At 36.9% G+C, this 18557-nt stretch overlaps 1 protein-coding gene across 1 annotated transcript in view; it reads right to left on the bottom strand.

Moving 5' to 3' along the window:
• LOC139971871 (RAC-gamma serine/threonine-protein kinase-like) overlaps nt 1-18557 on the bottom strand; it is a 61522-nt gene continuing 42965 nt past the window's right edge. The window contains exons 7-13 of the mRNA XM_071978659.1: nt 17931-17996; nt 15422-15613; nt 13770-13898; nt 9199-9413; nt 8014-8101; nt 6812-6914; nt 1-5721 (exon numbers count right to left, since the gene is read on the bottom strand). Coding sequence (XP_071834760.1) covers nt 5636-5721; nt 6812-6914; nt 8014-8101; nt 9199-9413; nt 13770-13898; nt 15422-15613; nt 17931-17996 — 879 coding nt within the window. The 3' untranslated portion in view covers nt 1-5635. The remainder of the gene's footprint in view (nt 5722-6811; nt 6915-8013; nt 8102-9198; nt 9414-13769; nt 13899-15421; nt 15614-17930; nt 17997-18557) is intronic.

The following is an 18557-nucleotide window of genomic DNA, read 5'->3' as shown; positions in this document are numbered from 1 at the left end:
AAAAAAAAAAAAAAACTTTGCAAAAGTCAAGATGAACAAGTTGATGTTGAAGGAAACAACAAGACTGACTAATAAATTGAGTTGAGTGGGAAGACTAAACCCTACCCCACAACTCGAGACACTCAAAGCCAGGTTGGACCCCTTTCACACCCCAGACCCCCTCCATATCCTCCCATACCCCCTCCAGACCCCTGAGGCTATAGCCCCCTGATCCCCCCCCCCCTTCCCACCCTCATTCGTCAGGAATCAAAAAAACAACCTTCACAACTTATTTCTAGTAAACAAGATTTCCATCGCAGGAAAATTCCAAGGAATGCCAAACGGGTCAAAAACAAAATAAGAACAATACTGTCAAGGGTGGATCCTATGGAAAGTTGCCAATATTAAAGGGAGATGGTGTAAGTTTTAATTATCATATTTAACATAACTGAATTTTATAATTTCTACTGGATGCATCAAACTGATTCTTTTGGGGTTGGGTTTTTTTTGTCAGCAAAAAGCAAAGAAAATTTTGAAAATCTGGTGTTTTGATTATTGTAGTCTAAGAAAGTTCTTAAAATGTTTGGTGTTACATAATCTTCCCAATACAAAAACACTGGGTTTATCACTGTGCAATAAATCAAGCATTTCTATATATTTCAACTTTTTTATACTTTTTATACTTTTTTTTCTTCTTTTTTCCATCTTCTGTTTAGTTTTAACAAAATCCTTTACACACTGCAATTATTGAATATTTCATCACATTTTGAGCCAACAGTTATTTCAAATATTCTTAAATGATCATCAATTTAAAAGTTTTTAGCCAAACACAGGTAAAGGTACTCAATCTTATACATACAGGAGTTTATTACACTGTGAACCAGAAATGTGTCATACAACAAAAGGAGCTGTCCAATGGAATCACCACAGAATCTCTTTGGCCATGGATTCACTTTCTCTCTCTCCACCTCTCTCTATTTCTCTTTCTGGCTCTTAAACAAACCTGAAAGGATAAAGTATCAAGTATAACAACACCAGTAGTTTCTTTTGGGAAGATTCTGCCAAAAACTTTCATACCTGACTCTTCTTCACACAATGTACATTTTTTTGTTACTTCCATATGAAAATCTTTGCACATCTAACAAATTATACCCATTGTATTTTTTGCATTTGTTATCCTTTTGTAGGTACAAGCCATGACATCACGCTACAAAAAAAAAAATTAAATTTTTTTTTTTTTTTTACAGTGTGACAACCTTTCCTCAGCGTTTATGATTCTTTACATTACACAGGTAAAATATATTACATTGCAGCTAATTGTTATTATTATTTCTTATTATTATTATTATTGTTATTTTTTTGTCATTTTTTTTTGTCTTAAACAAACAACCAAAAACACATGAACAATAGATAGCATTAATATTAATATATCAAAAAAGCACCATAATATTAAAAATATCGTATTCAGAGCTTGACTATTGTTTGTTCACTCAAGGTCGATTGAGTGGAAATTATTTTAATTCCCAAACCAGATTCACCAGAACAAGGTCAGAAACTGCCCAAATCTGAAGATGTAATATTGTAATGCCTATCTCATCACCTTCATAGGCCTTCCTTGGACTAATTATCTCTTTTACTAGTAACTTTCAAGCTGATTCCATAATTCAACTTTCTTTATTCATTCAGTTGTACATCATAGATTATTTTGGAGAGAGCTTTTTCGAAATTAGTCTTTTTGTCTTCTTTGGTATAAAGGACCAGTGTCCAGTATTCAAATTTTACAAAGTAAAAAAAAAAAAAAAAAAAAAAAAAATTACATACCCCGACAAAACCCCTTTTGCCACAATCAGTCAGTTATAAACATATGTTTCCTTCCCCCCCTCCTCCAACCCCATTTTGGAGTGACCATTATAAAAAAAAATGTTTTACTTAACTTACGACAGTAGGACGAAATAGGCAAATGCAATTGGATAAATATCCTCTAGTTCCCTAATCATTCTTAAGTTTTGTGCATTTTTTTCTTAATAATATGAAGAAAGTTTATTACTTTCAAGGCTGTATTCCTAATTTTATTGTAGGGCGAACCTCATTCAATTACAGATTCCTTATTTTTGCTTTGATTTTTTTTGGTCTAGTGACATGAAAGGGTAGTGCATTTGGAAACAGACACATAACTAGGGTTGAAGGAGGAAGGGGGGGAGGGAGTTGGGGGCTTTTGCTGACCCTATTAAGAATATCAATGGTACCAAAAACTTTCCACAAGTGATGAAATTTTGGAAATTTTCGGCTTACTTAAAAACTTTTTAAAAACAGTTTTGGATGATGACCCTTTTTCTAGAACACCTATGTGTTTTTTTTCTTCCTTTTCTTGTTTGATATCTATGTGTGATATATCTAAATCATTGCTCTAGTTTAAAATGTGAAATCTGTAAAAAAAAAAAATTAGTAACAGTCACGATAGATATTAATTCTCATCCTTACTAGAAATAAGGAGACAATGTGTCCCATCAGCCGGTGAAATGTTCGCAAAATACAGTGACGATACTGTAACAGTTTTGTGAATCAGTTTAAATATTCAATACAGACAAACTCCATCCTTTCTGCTATTGTTGTGACATCTAAGCCATTGTAATGTCACATATTTGTGATGCATGTCACAAACAACTATTACCTAACATCCCAAGGTATTGTCATCATAATATTTTCAGATATCCATGTTATGTCGCACATGACATCAGTACATACATCCAAAGTTATTACGACTGTAAATATCTTCAGATATCTGGATTACATCACCCAGGGCACCATTATCTGTATCCGAAGATATTGTGATGGTAATACTATCTAATATCCCCGTATTATGTCGCGCACGACACCGGTACCTATATCCAGTGATATTGCGATCTTAATTCTTTTCGGACACCTGCATTATGACACACACATGTCACACCATTCCCAATATCTGATGATTTCATAGGATGGTGGTATCACCTAATACTGCAGGACAAGTTACACATGAGTGATGAAGACTGTTTCATAAACACACTATTATGTGTACCTCAAAATATTTCTTCCTTTTTTATTACTTTGTACAAAAAAATTCACAAATAAGTCAAAAACAAATCGTTCCATTTCTTGCAGTCTGTGACGTCGTAAACAACACTGAAAATCACCTCTGCGGCTATTTAACCTTTTTCTTAACTTGACACATAAATAAGACAGACATGACATTTCAAAATAAAAGAAAATCCTTTCATAAGATATCAAACACGAGGCCCAAACGACATACTCTAACATACACTATTACTTTTTATCATTTTTTTACCCCTCCCTCTCCATGCCCCCCTTCTTCCAGCAACCCCAAAAGCCCAGATAAGCTCATTACACTAGAAAAAGAAAGGTAATCACTTCAATTGAGTCAAATTATCACGTCAATGGAAAGATGTGAGCAGCATCCAGCATAATCGACATCCTTCTCATGTGTGTGACTTGATCATTAGTAGATTTCTGAATTAAGTTAATTTTTCCCATATTACGACTGTTATAATGCCAGACCCATTATCCTTGATCCTGATTGGTTCAAAACCTATGACATCATAGTTGTGATTAGCATGACACTTCACATTTATCTGCATTGTTATGAGCAACACAAACTCTCCCCTCTACTGGATATGGTGAGAAATCATCTTAAAGTCACGTTTAATGCAGTTTTAGTGACACAGATTCCTGGACACATTTTAAGTAGGTCTTTTTTTTTCCTTATCATTGTTTTTTTTTTTATGGTTTCAAAATATTAGTTTGAATATGTATATCCATATGACCTTTGACACCATACCAGTAAAATTTCATTGCTGAGTTCATGAAAAGAATTACTACATTCCATTTCTGAACTCTCTATGAAACTAAACATGACTAACGTTCAGTCAAGAGAGAAAAGAAACGAAAAGTTTGGTTTGGTTGGACACTACATTAAAGTTAAATGTGCTCCTTTGAAATGACTCTCCATCAAGTTAAAGGGGGGGGGGAGGGGGGCAGGAGATGGGAAAGGGAAGGTGTATGATCTGTTTGAAAGATGTAACAGTAATCAAGCAATCTTTTGTTCCTCACATATTAATTTAAAATTCACAAAGCTACTGACTTCACTTAAATTTCTTCAATGGCCCCCTTTTAGCCAGGAGTTTTCTTTATTGTACTGCTTAAAATTTAGGAGAAAATATCCAAATTTGTCAACCAGGATTTTGCATTAACATTATGATGAAGTAAAGATGCATGTAACACCCAATATGATTAATGCAGCAATGTCTGGGAGATGAAGTTATCAGCATCAACTGAAATCATTCAGCTACCTTTATCATCAGCAATTGTAGTGTTCTTTTTCATTTGAGCCAAACTGAAATAATCTTTTGAACTACATTTGTGTACGTTTAGCAAATTAGCTATAGAAATGCACATATTGCTTGGTAGCAACGCAACATTTACAAACCTTGGTAGTGGGGATGGGGTGTTGGGGGTATGGGGGAGGGTCTATAACCACACAATGTAATCTGAGAATCTGACACACACAATCCCAAACTTTCCATACCTGAGCCATTGAGGAATAATAATTTAGTGCTTTACACTTTGAATAGCAATTTTTCATATCTTTTCATTTTTGTTCATTATCAAAGACTGGCAAAACACTATGGTTTTGTGTACAAAAAAAGTGCTATTTAATTTTTTTGCATTTGCTGAGCAATTGGATTACGTTTGTATAGCATTTAGCTATGCAGCACTGAATAAATTATTCCCTGGCTATGCCTGGAATATATCATACTCCATATCTAGTCAACCTAGCCTACATAGTCACAAGTATCATATATCCACCACCTTTGAATAGGGTCCCAGTTAAATGCTTCTTGTGCGGACCCCACCACCCCCCCCCAAAAAAAAAAAAAAAAAATGGCATGTTTATGATCATGAGTTAAGATTCCATTTAGCACATGGATCACAGATATTTCTTTTTTTTACCCAAACAATTATATCATCTTCTTTAGGTTTAGGAACAACATAGAAAGAAAAAAAAAAGAAAAAATAGTTTTCCACAAATAGCTTAAAGTCTGGTTTTTCATCATGAGAATGCTTTCAAAGGCATACCGTCTCGGTAGTCAAAAGGATCTTGCAATCAATGGTTCCTTAACGTCTTGGACATCTTGAACAGAGAAAAAAAAGGAAAGTAGTTTGAGGATTTGAGGGATTCCTATTGACGAAGAACAAAATGAACAGGGAGGTCCACGTTTTCTTCTTCACGTCAAGCTAGCATGAGTTTTGGTTCCAATCTCTTCAAGCTGTCACATTCAATTATACATATCTTCCTTCGCGAAAGTCTCGTTTACGACCCACTTTCTGAATCGCGGGTTCAATTCTGTCAATCTCGCAGAACCAAATCCCAAAAACGAAACATTGCAGTTCATGTTCTGTTTTTTTTTGTTTTTTTCCTTTTTTCTTGTCGCAACTTAGATGTCCAACTTTCGGACATAAGAAGCCCGTGGCTGAATCTCTTTCACACTCGTAGAGACGTTGAGATCCGAAAGACACGTTATACATATTCATGAGGATACATGACGACAGTGAGGTGTGGCATTCAAATATACAAATGTGAGTTGGTAGTCCTTTCTCATCACTTCTTAAAGCTGTTTAAATCGTCTGTGTAGGAAAACTTTGAGAACTCTGGCAAGTCGTCATCCAAATGTAAGTCGATATTATCTGTGAGAGGATGAAAAACATGGGTAGGTGAATTAAAGATCAGCGAAAAAGGATTACAGGCAGGGGAAAGGTCAACTATTTACAAATGATGAGCAAACGTTGGTTACCGTAACAGGGATGAGCCTGGGGTAAGAAAAAAATCATGGAACTTTGCAAAAATTGCAGTATAGGCTCCAGTTTTCGTATGCTGCAGTGTGTTAGGATAATAGTTTTTGTCCCCGAGGTAGAAAAGAAATCGTGGAAAAAGCTCATGCCTGAGATCCAGATCCAGAGTAACTTAAACTGCAATAAGAGGGTTTGATGGTTAACAAACTTCTTTGTAAAACTTTTAATATTTAGCAAAACCAGTGACTGCATTGTCCTTCAAAGGAATTGCATTATGGCAGAGATGCTCTGCAAGCAACAGTTTTCTCCTTCTTCTTTTTGAGGGTTAGAGGGGGGTGGGGGGCAGGGATAATTGATAAACTTAGCAAGTCTGTAACCTTTTTCATGTCAAATGTGCTGGAAAAATTTATGAATTTCTTTGTACTGTTCAAGTCAATCATCAAAAGGAGAAAGAGATGGTCTTATAAAATATTAGATATTTTCCTGGAAACCTGATTTTATAATTTAAACATTTCATATTTTAATTCTTTACCGGCAAATCCAATCAAGTTTGGAAAATTTCAGGCCACAGACTGAGTTTTATTTTCTCGAGTACCGAAACATTTTTTTCCGGAAATAAGGTAGTTTCCAACATCCAAATCCCACACTTAAAGGGAAGATGGAACTTTCACACAGCAAGTTGGAATTGCTCCGATCTTTTGAACTTGCTTCTCATCGGGATGTTTGAAGAGAGTTTTCCAAGCTTGTTAAAGAAAGTTTTAATACGGCTATGTCATTGCATTGGACTTGAAAGAGTGCCAGTCAGGAACCACAATACCATGCATGCCACCCGACAAGGAGTCATACATAATTTTATTCCATACAACTAAGAAAGTGCTGCGGAAGGTTTTCTTTTGTTTTTAAGAGAAATTCTGCCCTTAATAAAGAAATATATAATAAGGTAATTGACCCATGGAAAACTGACAGGAAAATTACAAATACTTACTTTCATCAGGGGGTGTGAATTTGACAGGCTCAGCCAGGAATTCTGAATCAAAGTATCTTGTGTCTAGGGCATCTGTCACTTGTGGCTTATACGGTGGCTCAACCTAGACAGAATAGAGAAGATCAGGGAACTAATGTATGTGTTTTATCGGAGCAAATTACTCAGGGAAAAGCCCAAGCTTTCAACAAATGCTTTGAGTTTTCTTCTACATAGGACCTTAGAAGTCCAAGTACCTTATGGTCACCAGAAAGTCAACAGACTAATAGTTATTCCTTGCAAATATGAGAACATTTAATGTAACACTGCAATGACCTTTGACCTACACAGCTAACTACAGAGTTCTGGTACTCACTACGGTGAATCTACACACTAATGTACGAATTTCATCCAAGTTTTACTTTTTAAGAGTTACCATGTTGAGACTGAGACCTCTGGTAACCTCAAATAACCTTTGACTTCTAAGAAACACAATATGGGTCTTGCACTCACTAACATGAATCAACATGCCAATATTGAGGTTCATCCAAGCTTTGACTTGAAGTACTAAGGAATGGCATGAATAATGCCAACATAGTGAGTAAATGGAAAATTGTAAATATGCAAATTCACTTGAAATGTATTACACCGGATTGTCGAACCAACATTACTAATAAAGTTGTTGAGATAGATAATTCCATTACTCCAGAGATTAAGATTGAAAAAAACTTTGTTATGAATAAAATATGACTATTGTTTGAAATAATTTCCAGACCATAATTAGAGTCTGGGCTGTAAGAGTTATAATCAGCCCAAGCCCCACACACTTCTCTTTATAAAATTATTACAGTAGTTACAAGAAACCGCCTACTTATTGAAATTACACTTGAAAAGAAAAGCACCACCGAACTGTCTTAAATGCAAATCAAAGCAGATTTTCCAACTTCTCTCTGAGGAGCTAAATATCGCTTCACCCAGCTACAGATTCAGACTTTTAACAAATCAAAGAAGATCAATTTATACTAACTGAGGTGACTGAAGAATGAAGAATTCTCTTTTGCGAAAAAGTAAAAATTTTTTAAATAAGCAAGGGCTCAAAACCGAATCCATCCCCTAATCCACACCAAATCAACCCATCAACCACCCCCCCCTTCCCCGTTCCACAATTCCCAATGATTTCATGGAAAAGAATTCCTATGACATGTAAGCAGCAGACAAGTACACACCTTTTTGTCATATAAATCTTCCCAATTAATTGGCTTAAAAAAGTCATGTTCCATGATTTCCTTGGCATCTTCTTGAGAACTTCCGAGCCTGTAGACGAGAAAACAAAGTAGAGCACAAAGTTTAATACTTAAACAAAAACGATTAAAAAAATTAAAATAAGTTAGTTTTGAGCAGCCATTTGACAATTATCTTCTAACAATCTCCTTATGTAACCTTCTAAAACTAAAAAATATGCGAGGGAAAAGGTGACAACAATTAAAATGTACAAAGGTAACAATTTTCCCTTCATCTGTGGTGTAAGCATCTGGAAGGCTTAGAATGGAAGAAGGAATAGACCAGGCTATGAATGAGCTAGGTATCACCTGGAAGGAGGATTTATCCATGTAGTTTTCCTAGACCAGAATTTCATAAGGAATAAGAATATCTTGGGTAAAAAGCCCAAAACCATAGTTTATCCTATTTGTGTATTTATGTAACCTCTGTTATTTTATCCTGAAAAAATGGACCCGCCCCCCAGAAAGAACCCCCCATTTCGGGGGATGCGTTCAGGATTTGGTCTTTTTACCAGAGATATTCTTATTCCTTATGAAATTCTGGTCTAGAAAATCAGATGAGATAAATCCTCCTTCCAGGTGATACCTAGCTCATTCATAGCCTGGTCTAGAAGGGAAGGGAGGATAAGATACATGTATTATAAGACAATAACAGTCAATACATCCTTACCTTGGCTCAACTCCACACAAAGCTCAGCTTTCTCACTCATCAAATTTATTGGTAAATTCTTATTAATTTCTATATTTCCCTATTTTGAAGTCTGAAAGTCTGTTTCATATATAATGATGGTCGTAGTAACTAGTGCAATTACATCAAACACATAACTACTGCATGACTAATTTACATAGCAGTTTGTTAAAGCAATGTATGGGCGGACCCACAACTATGTGCATATTGCGATCCTATTTTTTTTTTTCTACTTCTACACCCAAACAATGTAAAACGGAGAAGAACACATCACTGCTGAATGACTGTGTGTATTTATTTATTTTTATTTTATTTTTTATTTTCCCCCCCCCCCCCTCCCCCCTCACCTCAACAATGTAAGAAAACAGCCTGCATCAACTCTGGATGACTTGTGTACAGTATATATTGTTTCATATACACAACGGGCCATCAAGAAATGTTACCTTTTCCTTGGATCTTTCTCCAGCAGGCCAGAGAGCAGAGACCTTGCAGCTTCTGATAACCTATGAGGAAACCTTATCGGTTCTGTAAGTATGAGTTCAAAGAGCACCTCGTGATCCCGGTTATAAAATGGCAGTCGACCACATATCATCTCGTACATCACCACGCCCAGACCCCACCAGTCTACTGCCTTACCATAGTCATTATCTTCAAGGACCTACGAGAATGAAGAAAAGATTCGTCAGGGATGTAATGACAATGTCCAGCGATGTATAGATTCAGTACCAACAGTGGATACTGTGTGGCAATTGCCATGCAGTCCATGTATTACATAACATTAGCTGGCTATGGCATCCATTTACCCACAAGGCTCATGAACGAAGGAACACTAGTAGGCTATCGCACGACTTGGCCTAACACAGCTCACGCAGTGTCTGACATAAGCTGGCTAAGGCCAAGATGGCAAATAATGTAGCAAATAACCATAATGGGCTCACACACTACATGGACAAACAAGTCATGTACTTAGGTAACATAAGCTGGCTATAGCATCCATTTAACCACATGGCTCATGTACAAAGGAACACTAGTTTGCAATTGCACGACTTAACCTAACACAGCTCACGCAGTGTCTGACATATGCTGGCTAAAGCCAAGATGGCTCATGTAGCAAATAACCATAATGGGCTCACGCACTACATGGACAAACAGGTCATGTACTTAGATAACATAAGCTGGTTAAGGCCAAGATGGCTCGAGTAGCAATTAACCATAATGGGCTCACACACTACATGGACAAACAGGTCATGTATTAGGTAACATAAGCTGGCTAAGGCCAAGATGGCTCATGTACCAAATAACCATAATGGGCTCACACACTGCATGGACAAACAGGTCATGTATTAGGTAACATAAGCTGGCTAAGGCCAAGATGGCTCATGTAGCAAATAACCATAATGGGCTCACACACTACATGGACAAACAGGTCATGTATTAGGTAACATAAGCTGGCTAAGGCCAAGATGGCTCATGTAGCAAATAACCATAATGGGCTCACACACTACATGGACAACAGATCATGTGCTTAGGTAACATATGCTGGCTAAGGCAAAGATGGCTCATGTAGCAATTAACCATAATGGGCTCACACACTACCTGGACAAACAGATCATGTACTTTGGTAACATATGCTGGCTAAGGCCAAGATGGCTCATGTAGCAATTAACCATAATGGGCTCACACACTACATGGACAAACAGGTTATGTAACATAAGCTGGCTAAGGCCAAGATGGATCATGTAACAAATAACCATAATAGGCTCACACACTACAGGGGCGGATCCAGGATTTTGAGAAAGGGGGGGCCGACATCCCGATGGTAGCACTTTAGTGATCTGCGTCCTGGGGGAGGGGTCTAGGGGGAGGGGTTGAAATTTTTGGTTAATTGTGAGTGCTTAGATGCAAAATGGTGAAACATTTCGCCAAAACTAGAAAAACCAGAAACGTTGCAGACACGCTTTTTTGTGCACATATTTTTTCTCGATAGACACATATTTAACAACGTTCAACAGTGCATGTACAATGGATACACTATTATTGCGTCGATTCGTTTTTTCTTTTGCGCGAAAATTATGACACCAGATTCACCCCAAGAAAAAACATAAAACAAGATATATTCAATGAGATAATTATGATATACTTATTAATGAAAGGGGGGGGGGTAGGCGGTTTTACACTATCTAACGCAACGTAGTCGCCAAGAACCTGAAGTATTTTGAAGGGAGGGCCCGGAAACGGATCACCGACCGAAAAAATATCGCAATTTGTGGACCATTTCTTGCTTCCTATTGTATTAAAAAAAAAGCACCTATGTGAAAGACACAAATCACATTCTGAAAGTTGTGGAAGCCACCCCGTTACCAAAAGCAGTAGTACTTGCTACACTAGATGTCGTCGCCATGTATACCAATACTCCCCAAGAGGAGGCATTAGATATATGTCAAGAAGTCTATGAAAAGGCGGAAAAAAGCGAATATGGAATAAATAAAATATCTTCCATATCCATGCGCAAACTAATTGAACTTATTTTTAACAAGAAACTACGGGACGGTAGACACCGAATCACCGAAAAATCTTCAAAGGTCCAAGTTTTGAATCCAATGGGTTATTAGACACCAAAGTCTACACCAAACCCACGGAAACCTCACAATACCTCGACAGAAACTCTGCACACCCACTTGCCACTTTTAAAGGCTTCATTAAAGGGGAAGTCTTACGATACGCACGTCTATGTAACAATGAGACTGATTTCTTACAGAAAAAGAACGCGGTCACAGAGAAACTGTTACTTCGTAACTATAAGAAAGAGGAAATTGCCTCAGCCACGAAAGGCATAAAATTTGAAAACCGTGGGCAATACCTCACTACCAAACCTAAACAAAAGAAACCACCAATGGTGTTCAAGCTTACCTATACACCCCATATCAAAACCACGCATTTGAAAAATGTACTTTTGAAACATTGGCATTTAATCTCGCAACACGCGGACAGGGGCGTAGCGAAGGTTTTTTTTTGTTGATTTGTCGACGGATCTGGAAGTGGTGACTGAAATGGGGGAGGGGTCTAAGGGGAGGGGGAAATTTTTTAGTTTTGAAACGTCCTTAGATGCAATCTGGTGCATATTTTAAGTCAAATTTGGCACCGTAGAATTTCCATTTCGATATTATTTTTATGGCAGTCGGCAGAAAAAGAATTAATTGGGACCAATTATCGAACTGTGTTTTCTCTTTCACCGATCGTTGAAATAGTGAAACTTCGTGATAAAAATGTTCAGAAAACTTTCCGGTAATGAGAAATAACAAATTCATGGATATACAAGCGAGAAACGTTAAAAATTGTGTACAATTCGTGAGCCGTGTCCTTAAGTTTTCTACGGAGAACGAATGACATCTGCGATGACGTCATTCTGAACAGAGGATAATAACAACACGTTGTCACACGATAGCACGACTCATGGGCTGCGGCCTATACGGAAGCCTTTAATTCCATTTCTTTCACTGAGTTGCCGGCGATTCTGGCACTCGTCTAGCTGAGCCTGGCTACAGTAGCTATACTGACGGCCGTGACATTATCAGTTATTTGCCGAGAGGTTTTTAACTTGCAGGCGTCGGGTGATTTGATTGGTGAATGAGTTTATCAGATGAAGAACTGGAAAATCGAAATAACCGATAAAGAAGCTCCCGTTCTCCTTTTCTCTATTCAGCTTTCCTTCTATCTTCCCCTTCCTCTCTCTTCACCTTTTCTCCTTTTGCCGACAGACCCAAATTTTGCCGACAGCGACCAAATTATTGGGGGTGTGACACCCCCCACATCCCCCCCCCCCGCTCGCTACGCCCCTGCACGCGGAATTATCCAAACTGTTTCCAAAAGAACCGATTCTAGCCTACAAAAGGGCCCAAAATCTCAAAGATTTACTTGTTAACTCAAGGTTTCATACTAACGAAGAATCAGCTGACTCTCAAGGTTCACACGAAGCTCTTTTAGATGCTCTTATAGCTGTACTATGAGTCCATAAAAACTCGTGCACAGAAAATAGATGCATTTTGAGAACGAGACGCCCAGGCCGAATATAAAATATTCAAAGGCTACTACTGATGAAGCTCCTCCTATAAAGTTTGAGAGCAGAAACCGGTCTAGTTGGTCGTAAGAACCTACGCTAGTCTCTCCTACTATTAACAGTACACTCAATTCACCTAATAGGTGCAATTATGTTTCACCACGAGGAGCATGCTATAAGTTCATGTTCCTCGGGCCCTCCCTTAAAAATACTTCAGGTTCTTGGCGACTACGTTGTGTTAGATAGTGTAAAACCGCCTACACCCCCTTTCATTCAGATAATTATGATATACTTGCTAACTGTGCATTGATTTTCCCTGACAGTAGAAGTCAGCACTATAGTACTGCGCCGTATCTAATTAATACGTAATGTCGCGTAGGCCTGATAATTGCCTTAGTTTCAAATTTGGAATAAAAACGATCGCGTTTCAGGGAAGAGCAGCTGGATATATATTAGGCTTTTCTTTCACCAAGTTATGCCTATTAGGAATTTGAAGTACTCCCACATAAAAAAAACGCAACTGATTTCCAAAAAGGGGGGGCCGGGGCCGGGTCGGCCCCCCCCTGGATCCGCCCCTGCACTACATTGACAAACAGGTCATGTACTTAGATAACATAAGCTAGCTAAGGCACCTGTTACCCACAAGGGTATTGTATTGGGAATGTTAGTAGGCTAATGAACCACTTGCCAAGGCAGGTCATACAAGATGGTTAAGGCACGAATTAATACACGGTTCATGTGTTAGGGAACGTTAGTTCATTCCTGCAGGAGCAACAACTAACTTGAAGTTTAACTTGTTTTCTCAAATTCCTCACAGTAATAGCATTTTAGATATTAAATGAATAACAGAAAGTTTTTAACTACACAATAAAGAAAAGGAAAAAAAAAGAAAACTGACAGGTCACTTTGAAAAAGGAGAATCAACCTTTCATTTTAACTTAAGAGAATTTCACGTACCTCTGGAGCTAAATATTCTGGTGTACCACAGAAAGTCTTTGTTGTGTCTCCATAACTAACTTCTTCCTTACAAAGTCCAAAATCTGTTATTTTAATATGGCCATCATTGTCCAATAACAGATTTTCTAGCTGCGCATGGAAAAACAGGAAAGAACAGAGAATTAGTTGTCATTACGTTTCAAATTTTTGTAGGAATTATCTTGTGTGCTTAGTGTTACCTTTTAGCTGTTGGTAAAAAACATCTTATACCACCATAACTCAATGCAACACTATGGATTTGATCACACATTTGCATAACATTGCAGTGGTTGTTATATATTTTATGCTTTCCATATGATTCATTATTCAACTGATTGATTAATAAATTGATTGACAAATTTGTTTTTCACCATATGCAAGATGCATTAAAAGTGAGGAACATACAGTACATCATAAACAATTTTAAAAAATATTGTAGAAATACATATAGTGAAGAAAGAGGTGAATTAATTTAATTTTAATTTTAATTTCTCTTCTGGGCTTGACAATGAGCCGTACTCCCTCGACGATAACAATTCTTGTATAAAATACTTAATGCACTAAAAACAGAATTACGTGATGAAAATAAAAAGAACAGGAAGCAACCCAGAAGGAACAACATAGGAACAGAAAAACCAACAACAATAAACAAGAACAACCTTTTTCCACGAGCGCTGAGTGTTTTTAATATTTACAAGATTATTACATATTCGTGACATGATCACTATTAGCTTCTTGATATTCAGATGATCTGGACAGGCTCATGACATTTGATACAATTTTTATACGTTTGTGATATTGAAAACATTTATTTTTCCATTTTTATGATATCATCACACGACATAACCTTCCTTTCCGTTCAGTGTTGCCAGTGCGGCGATTCAAAATGGCAAAGATGACAAATTCCTTAGCATGAGGGAGAAGAAAGTTCTGGCCAAACAGCCCCGTTTTGGCGTTTTCTGGCCATTGTTTTTATAGTACTTCTACCAAATTTTGGACATAAACTAGCTAAGAATTTTAAATTTTAAAGCGCATTGATTCCAAACATTTTAATGCCATACAGTCAGACTCACGGTTACATATAGACCTATGCGTCAGTAAACAAACAAAAAAACTTAAAAACTTGGTAATTTTTTACCATGTTTCACTCCTTGGTGTTCAGGGACACCAATTGCAATCAATTGCGAACCCATATACAGGGTCAATTGTTATACATAACAGCAAATGTGCATTAGGCATTTTTTGCACCCAATTTGGCCAGTTTTGTCACAGGAAAACTGGCAAGCCTGTTTAATTTTCTCTACTGTGCAGCACACATCTGTTTCTTGAAGGTTCACAAATGCTTACACTTTCCGCTATCAAGGTTAACAGACAAAGATCTAATTCGCTTTTATCAGTCATTTTCGTAATGACCATACAGTTTCAAAACTCTTCCATAAAACTCATTGAATTTAACTTTCAAGCATCCACACAGTTCTTTTCCAACTACTGTATTTTCAAATCTGTGTCAAACTGTTTGTGCTCTGACAAAAAAAAAAATAAATCAAAAAAAATAAAACATGGGTTTTATTGGTTAATTTCAATTAATTAGAGACATTGACGCCAATGTTCTTTAATAGGTTCCGTCGTCCTACCTTTAAATCTCTGTATATGACGTTTTGCTGATGAAGGTAGTACAAAGCACATATGATTTCTGCACCATAGAACAGCGTCCTCTCTTCTGAGAACACTCGTGCTCTGGACAAATGGAAAAACAGTTCGCCTCCATTGACATACTCTAATACAAAGCACAGTCTATCCCTTGTTTGGAATGAATACTTTAAGCCCTGTCAATAGAAAGAAAGAAGATAAAGATATTTTCATTTTATTTTATTTTTATTTTTCATTGATTTTTTTCCAGAATAAATATTAATATTTATAAACAGGACATCAAAAAGTGAGTACGTAATAAGAAAATATTATTTTAAAATGTTAGTGTACAAAAACAAAAACAAAATATATATATATGTACAAAACGTACAAGTGCAGCCGTCTACAATAAATTATCCAGATTACCATTTTGTAAATAAATAGCAGCACTATTAATAAAACTATTTCTAAACATTTCTATATACACATTAATATGAAGAAATGAGTTCACATTTGTTACGAGCGCTGACCGATACAGACACCTATGATAACAATCAATAAAATAATGAACAACCTGAAACATTTATAACTGCCGTTCTATATGTAGTCTCAACTATCGCTCGAAAGTTTCCAGACGTAACCATTTTTAACAACAACAACTGCTACTGCTTATGACAATAGCATTTACTGATGTAAAGGCCAAAAGATATATATTATACTTGTTTCGTGAAAGGAAGCTCGTCTTACAAGAGGTAAGCAGTCATAAATGTTATCTTGGAAATGCTTAATGTATCCTAGGACAGTCTTTTGGGGTCAAATAAAAAAGAAAAAATTTAAAGATTTTGTTGATTGAGGACTCCATGACCATGTCATTGTGGGAAGATGATTTTAGATAGGAATGACTCTTTCAGACTTAGCGGAAAAACAAAGCGTTCATCTTGGAGAAGGGGCCACCTTTACCCAATGCTTTACAGTAACTGCTTGAGCCTCCTCCAATTCAGATAACTTCCATCATCTTTACAATTGTCACTGTCTGTTCTATCCATGTAACCATAGCAAAGTTAAGCTGATAATTGTCACAGAAATAATCCATAGATGCGTATCCACACATAAAGCACATTAGCTTTATGAAATTGCATCACCCGACAGAGGACACAAACAACTCCTGAAGGAGAAAAGGCTAAAAAAAATTTGGTCTAAAACATTCACAATTCCTGTTAGAGCGCAGGAGTGTAACCTCTAGAAGGTAGCTCAATCATGCAAAGTTTAACACTTCCAAGAAATGGTTGTTAAACAAGTTCAGGTAGATTTTTATATTTGGGGATGTATTTGCCTGCTTACACTTGATTTTAACCTGTTGCATGGGTAACAAACTGCATGGATAACACATTGAATGGGTAACCCACTGCATGGGTAACACATTGAATTAACCCATTGCACGGGTAACACATTGTGTGGTTAACAAACAGCAATTTATCACAGCGCTTCCTCCCCGGTACATTGTAACATTTCTCTTACCTTTAAGAGAAACTCTTTTAGCACCTTAACAAGAAACACACCCATCCAATCATGATCTTTAGCTTATCCGATAGAGATCATTGTGATAATCGACTGCCCCTAAATATCTCAGCAAAATATAGTTGCATTTTGGAGATATCACTCTTCAAAAAGTCTTATCAGGAGGCTGCCATTTAGTCGGTCTGTGATGTCATAGAGCCACAAGGTGGTGAACCCATTAACTATTCCTTTCTCTTTGTTCTGTCCTCTTATGGGTCTTCTCAAGGTGCATGTAAGCAACATTTAAATATGTATTTATATGTATGAATATTTATTATGTATTTATATGTATGTAACATTGACACTGAAGCCAATTCCCATATGACATGTTGTTAGGAACCTCAATAGCTTTAGATTCAGCAATAACGAAAATCACAATTCTATCACACAAAATAAACATGGTAATATATAACAAACAAAAAAAAACTATTGAAAATTGCAATTTTTGGCTATTTGGCTCAAAGTTCGCATATGGAGACTTGATAAAGTCTTCAATCTTTGTTATGAAGCGAAATTAAAATGGTGATATCTCCTAAATGAAATAGAAAGTTTTCTTAGCTGTTTGATGGAGTTGTTCATGCTGTTTCTCTGTCAATACTGTTTCTTCAAAATAATTCCCTCATGACAGTTGTGGGAACTTCAATCACCAGAGAGAGGGGGTGGAAATCTAGACTTTTCTTATTCATTTCCTATTATTGCATACTATTATAAACACATCGTTTTTATTCCTCGCCACTCAGCAAGATATGAGTATCTCTCCTCCAGTGAACTAGACTTTTGTTTTAAGCAATCGAGAAAAAGCTGACGAGGCAAAAAAAAAAACCAAAACCTATCTGGTTCTCTCCACGGTCACATTCTGTAACAGGTTTTAACTTTAATGGGAAACACGTCAAGAGTAATATCCTGTGAATTCTGACAAACCATCAACTGCAGGTTCATAAAAACTTGCTGGCTCACCGTAAGGAACGGGTGACTGGTTTTCTGTAGCACCCGGTTTTCTGTGAGAGTGTGAGCAACTTCATCCTGTACGCCGAAAGGAAGAAGAAGAAGTAAAGAAATTAGAGAAATATGTCTACAGAGAATTGGAATGCAAGACTTCGTTGGCAAAAACAGGAAGTTAGTGAGATTGCGCTGTCAATTATGGAGAGGAAGGTGTAATTATCTGACTAATATCACGTAAATTGTACAGCATCCCTCTATTCAGGCATCTTCAGTCCTGTTAGCACACCCTGTGTACTTAGATATTTACTCACGGTATTGTAGAATAGATATTTCAATTTCTATGTATTAAAGGATAGCCCGACCTTCTTTTTCAGTTTTCTAAATGTGACATCGGTGGCTACCCTGCTGTATCATCCTAGAAATAATATCAACGCTCCAGCAACGATATGTCATCGACAGGCGAGCAAGCGCGAGGAAGATGAAAAAAAACACACGTTTATCGGTTGAATCTCTTTTGTGTACGAGCTATGGAAACGTAAAATCTTTTGAATTGGAACTTTCGTTATCACTATCAAAGTAACAGAGAGCATTGTAATTTAAATTTTAGAATGCAAATTGCAAAACGATGACTGTAATTTATTG

Source organism: Apostichopus japonicus, chromosome 8 (genome assembly GCF_037975245.1).
Source record: "Apostichopus japonicus isolate 1M-3 chromosome 8, ASM3797524v1, whole genome shotgun sequence".
NCBI classification, from domain to species: domain Eukaryota; kingdom Metazoa; phylum Echinodermata; class Holothuroidea; order Aspidochirotida; family Stichopodidae; genus Apostichopus; species Apostichopus japonicus.
Note: the sequence above shows the minus strand (reverse complement) of the source record. Positions and strands in the feature narration are given on the sequence as shown.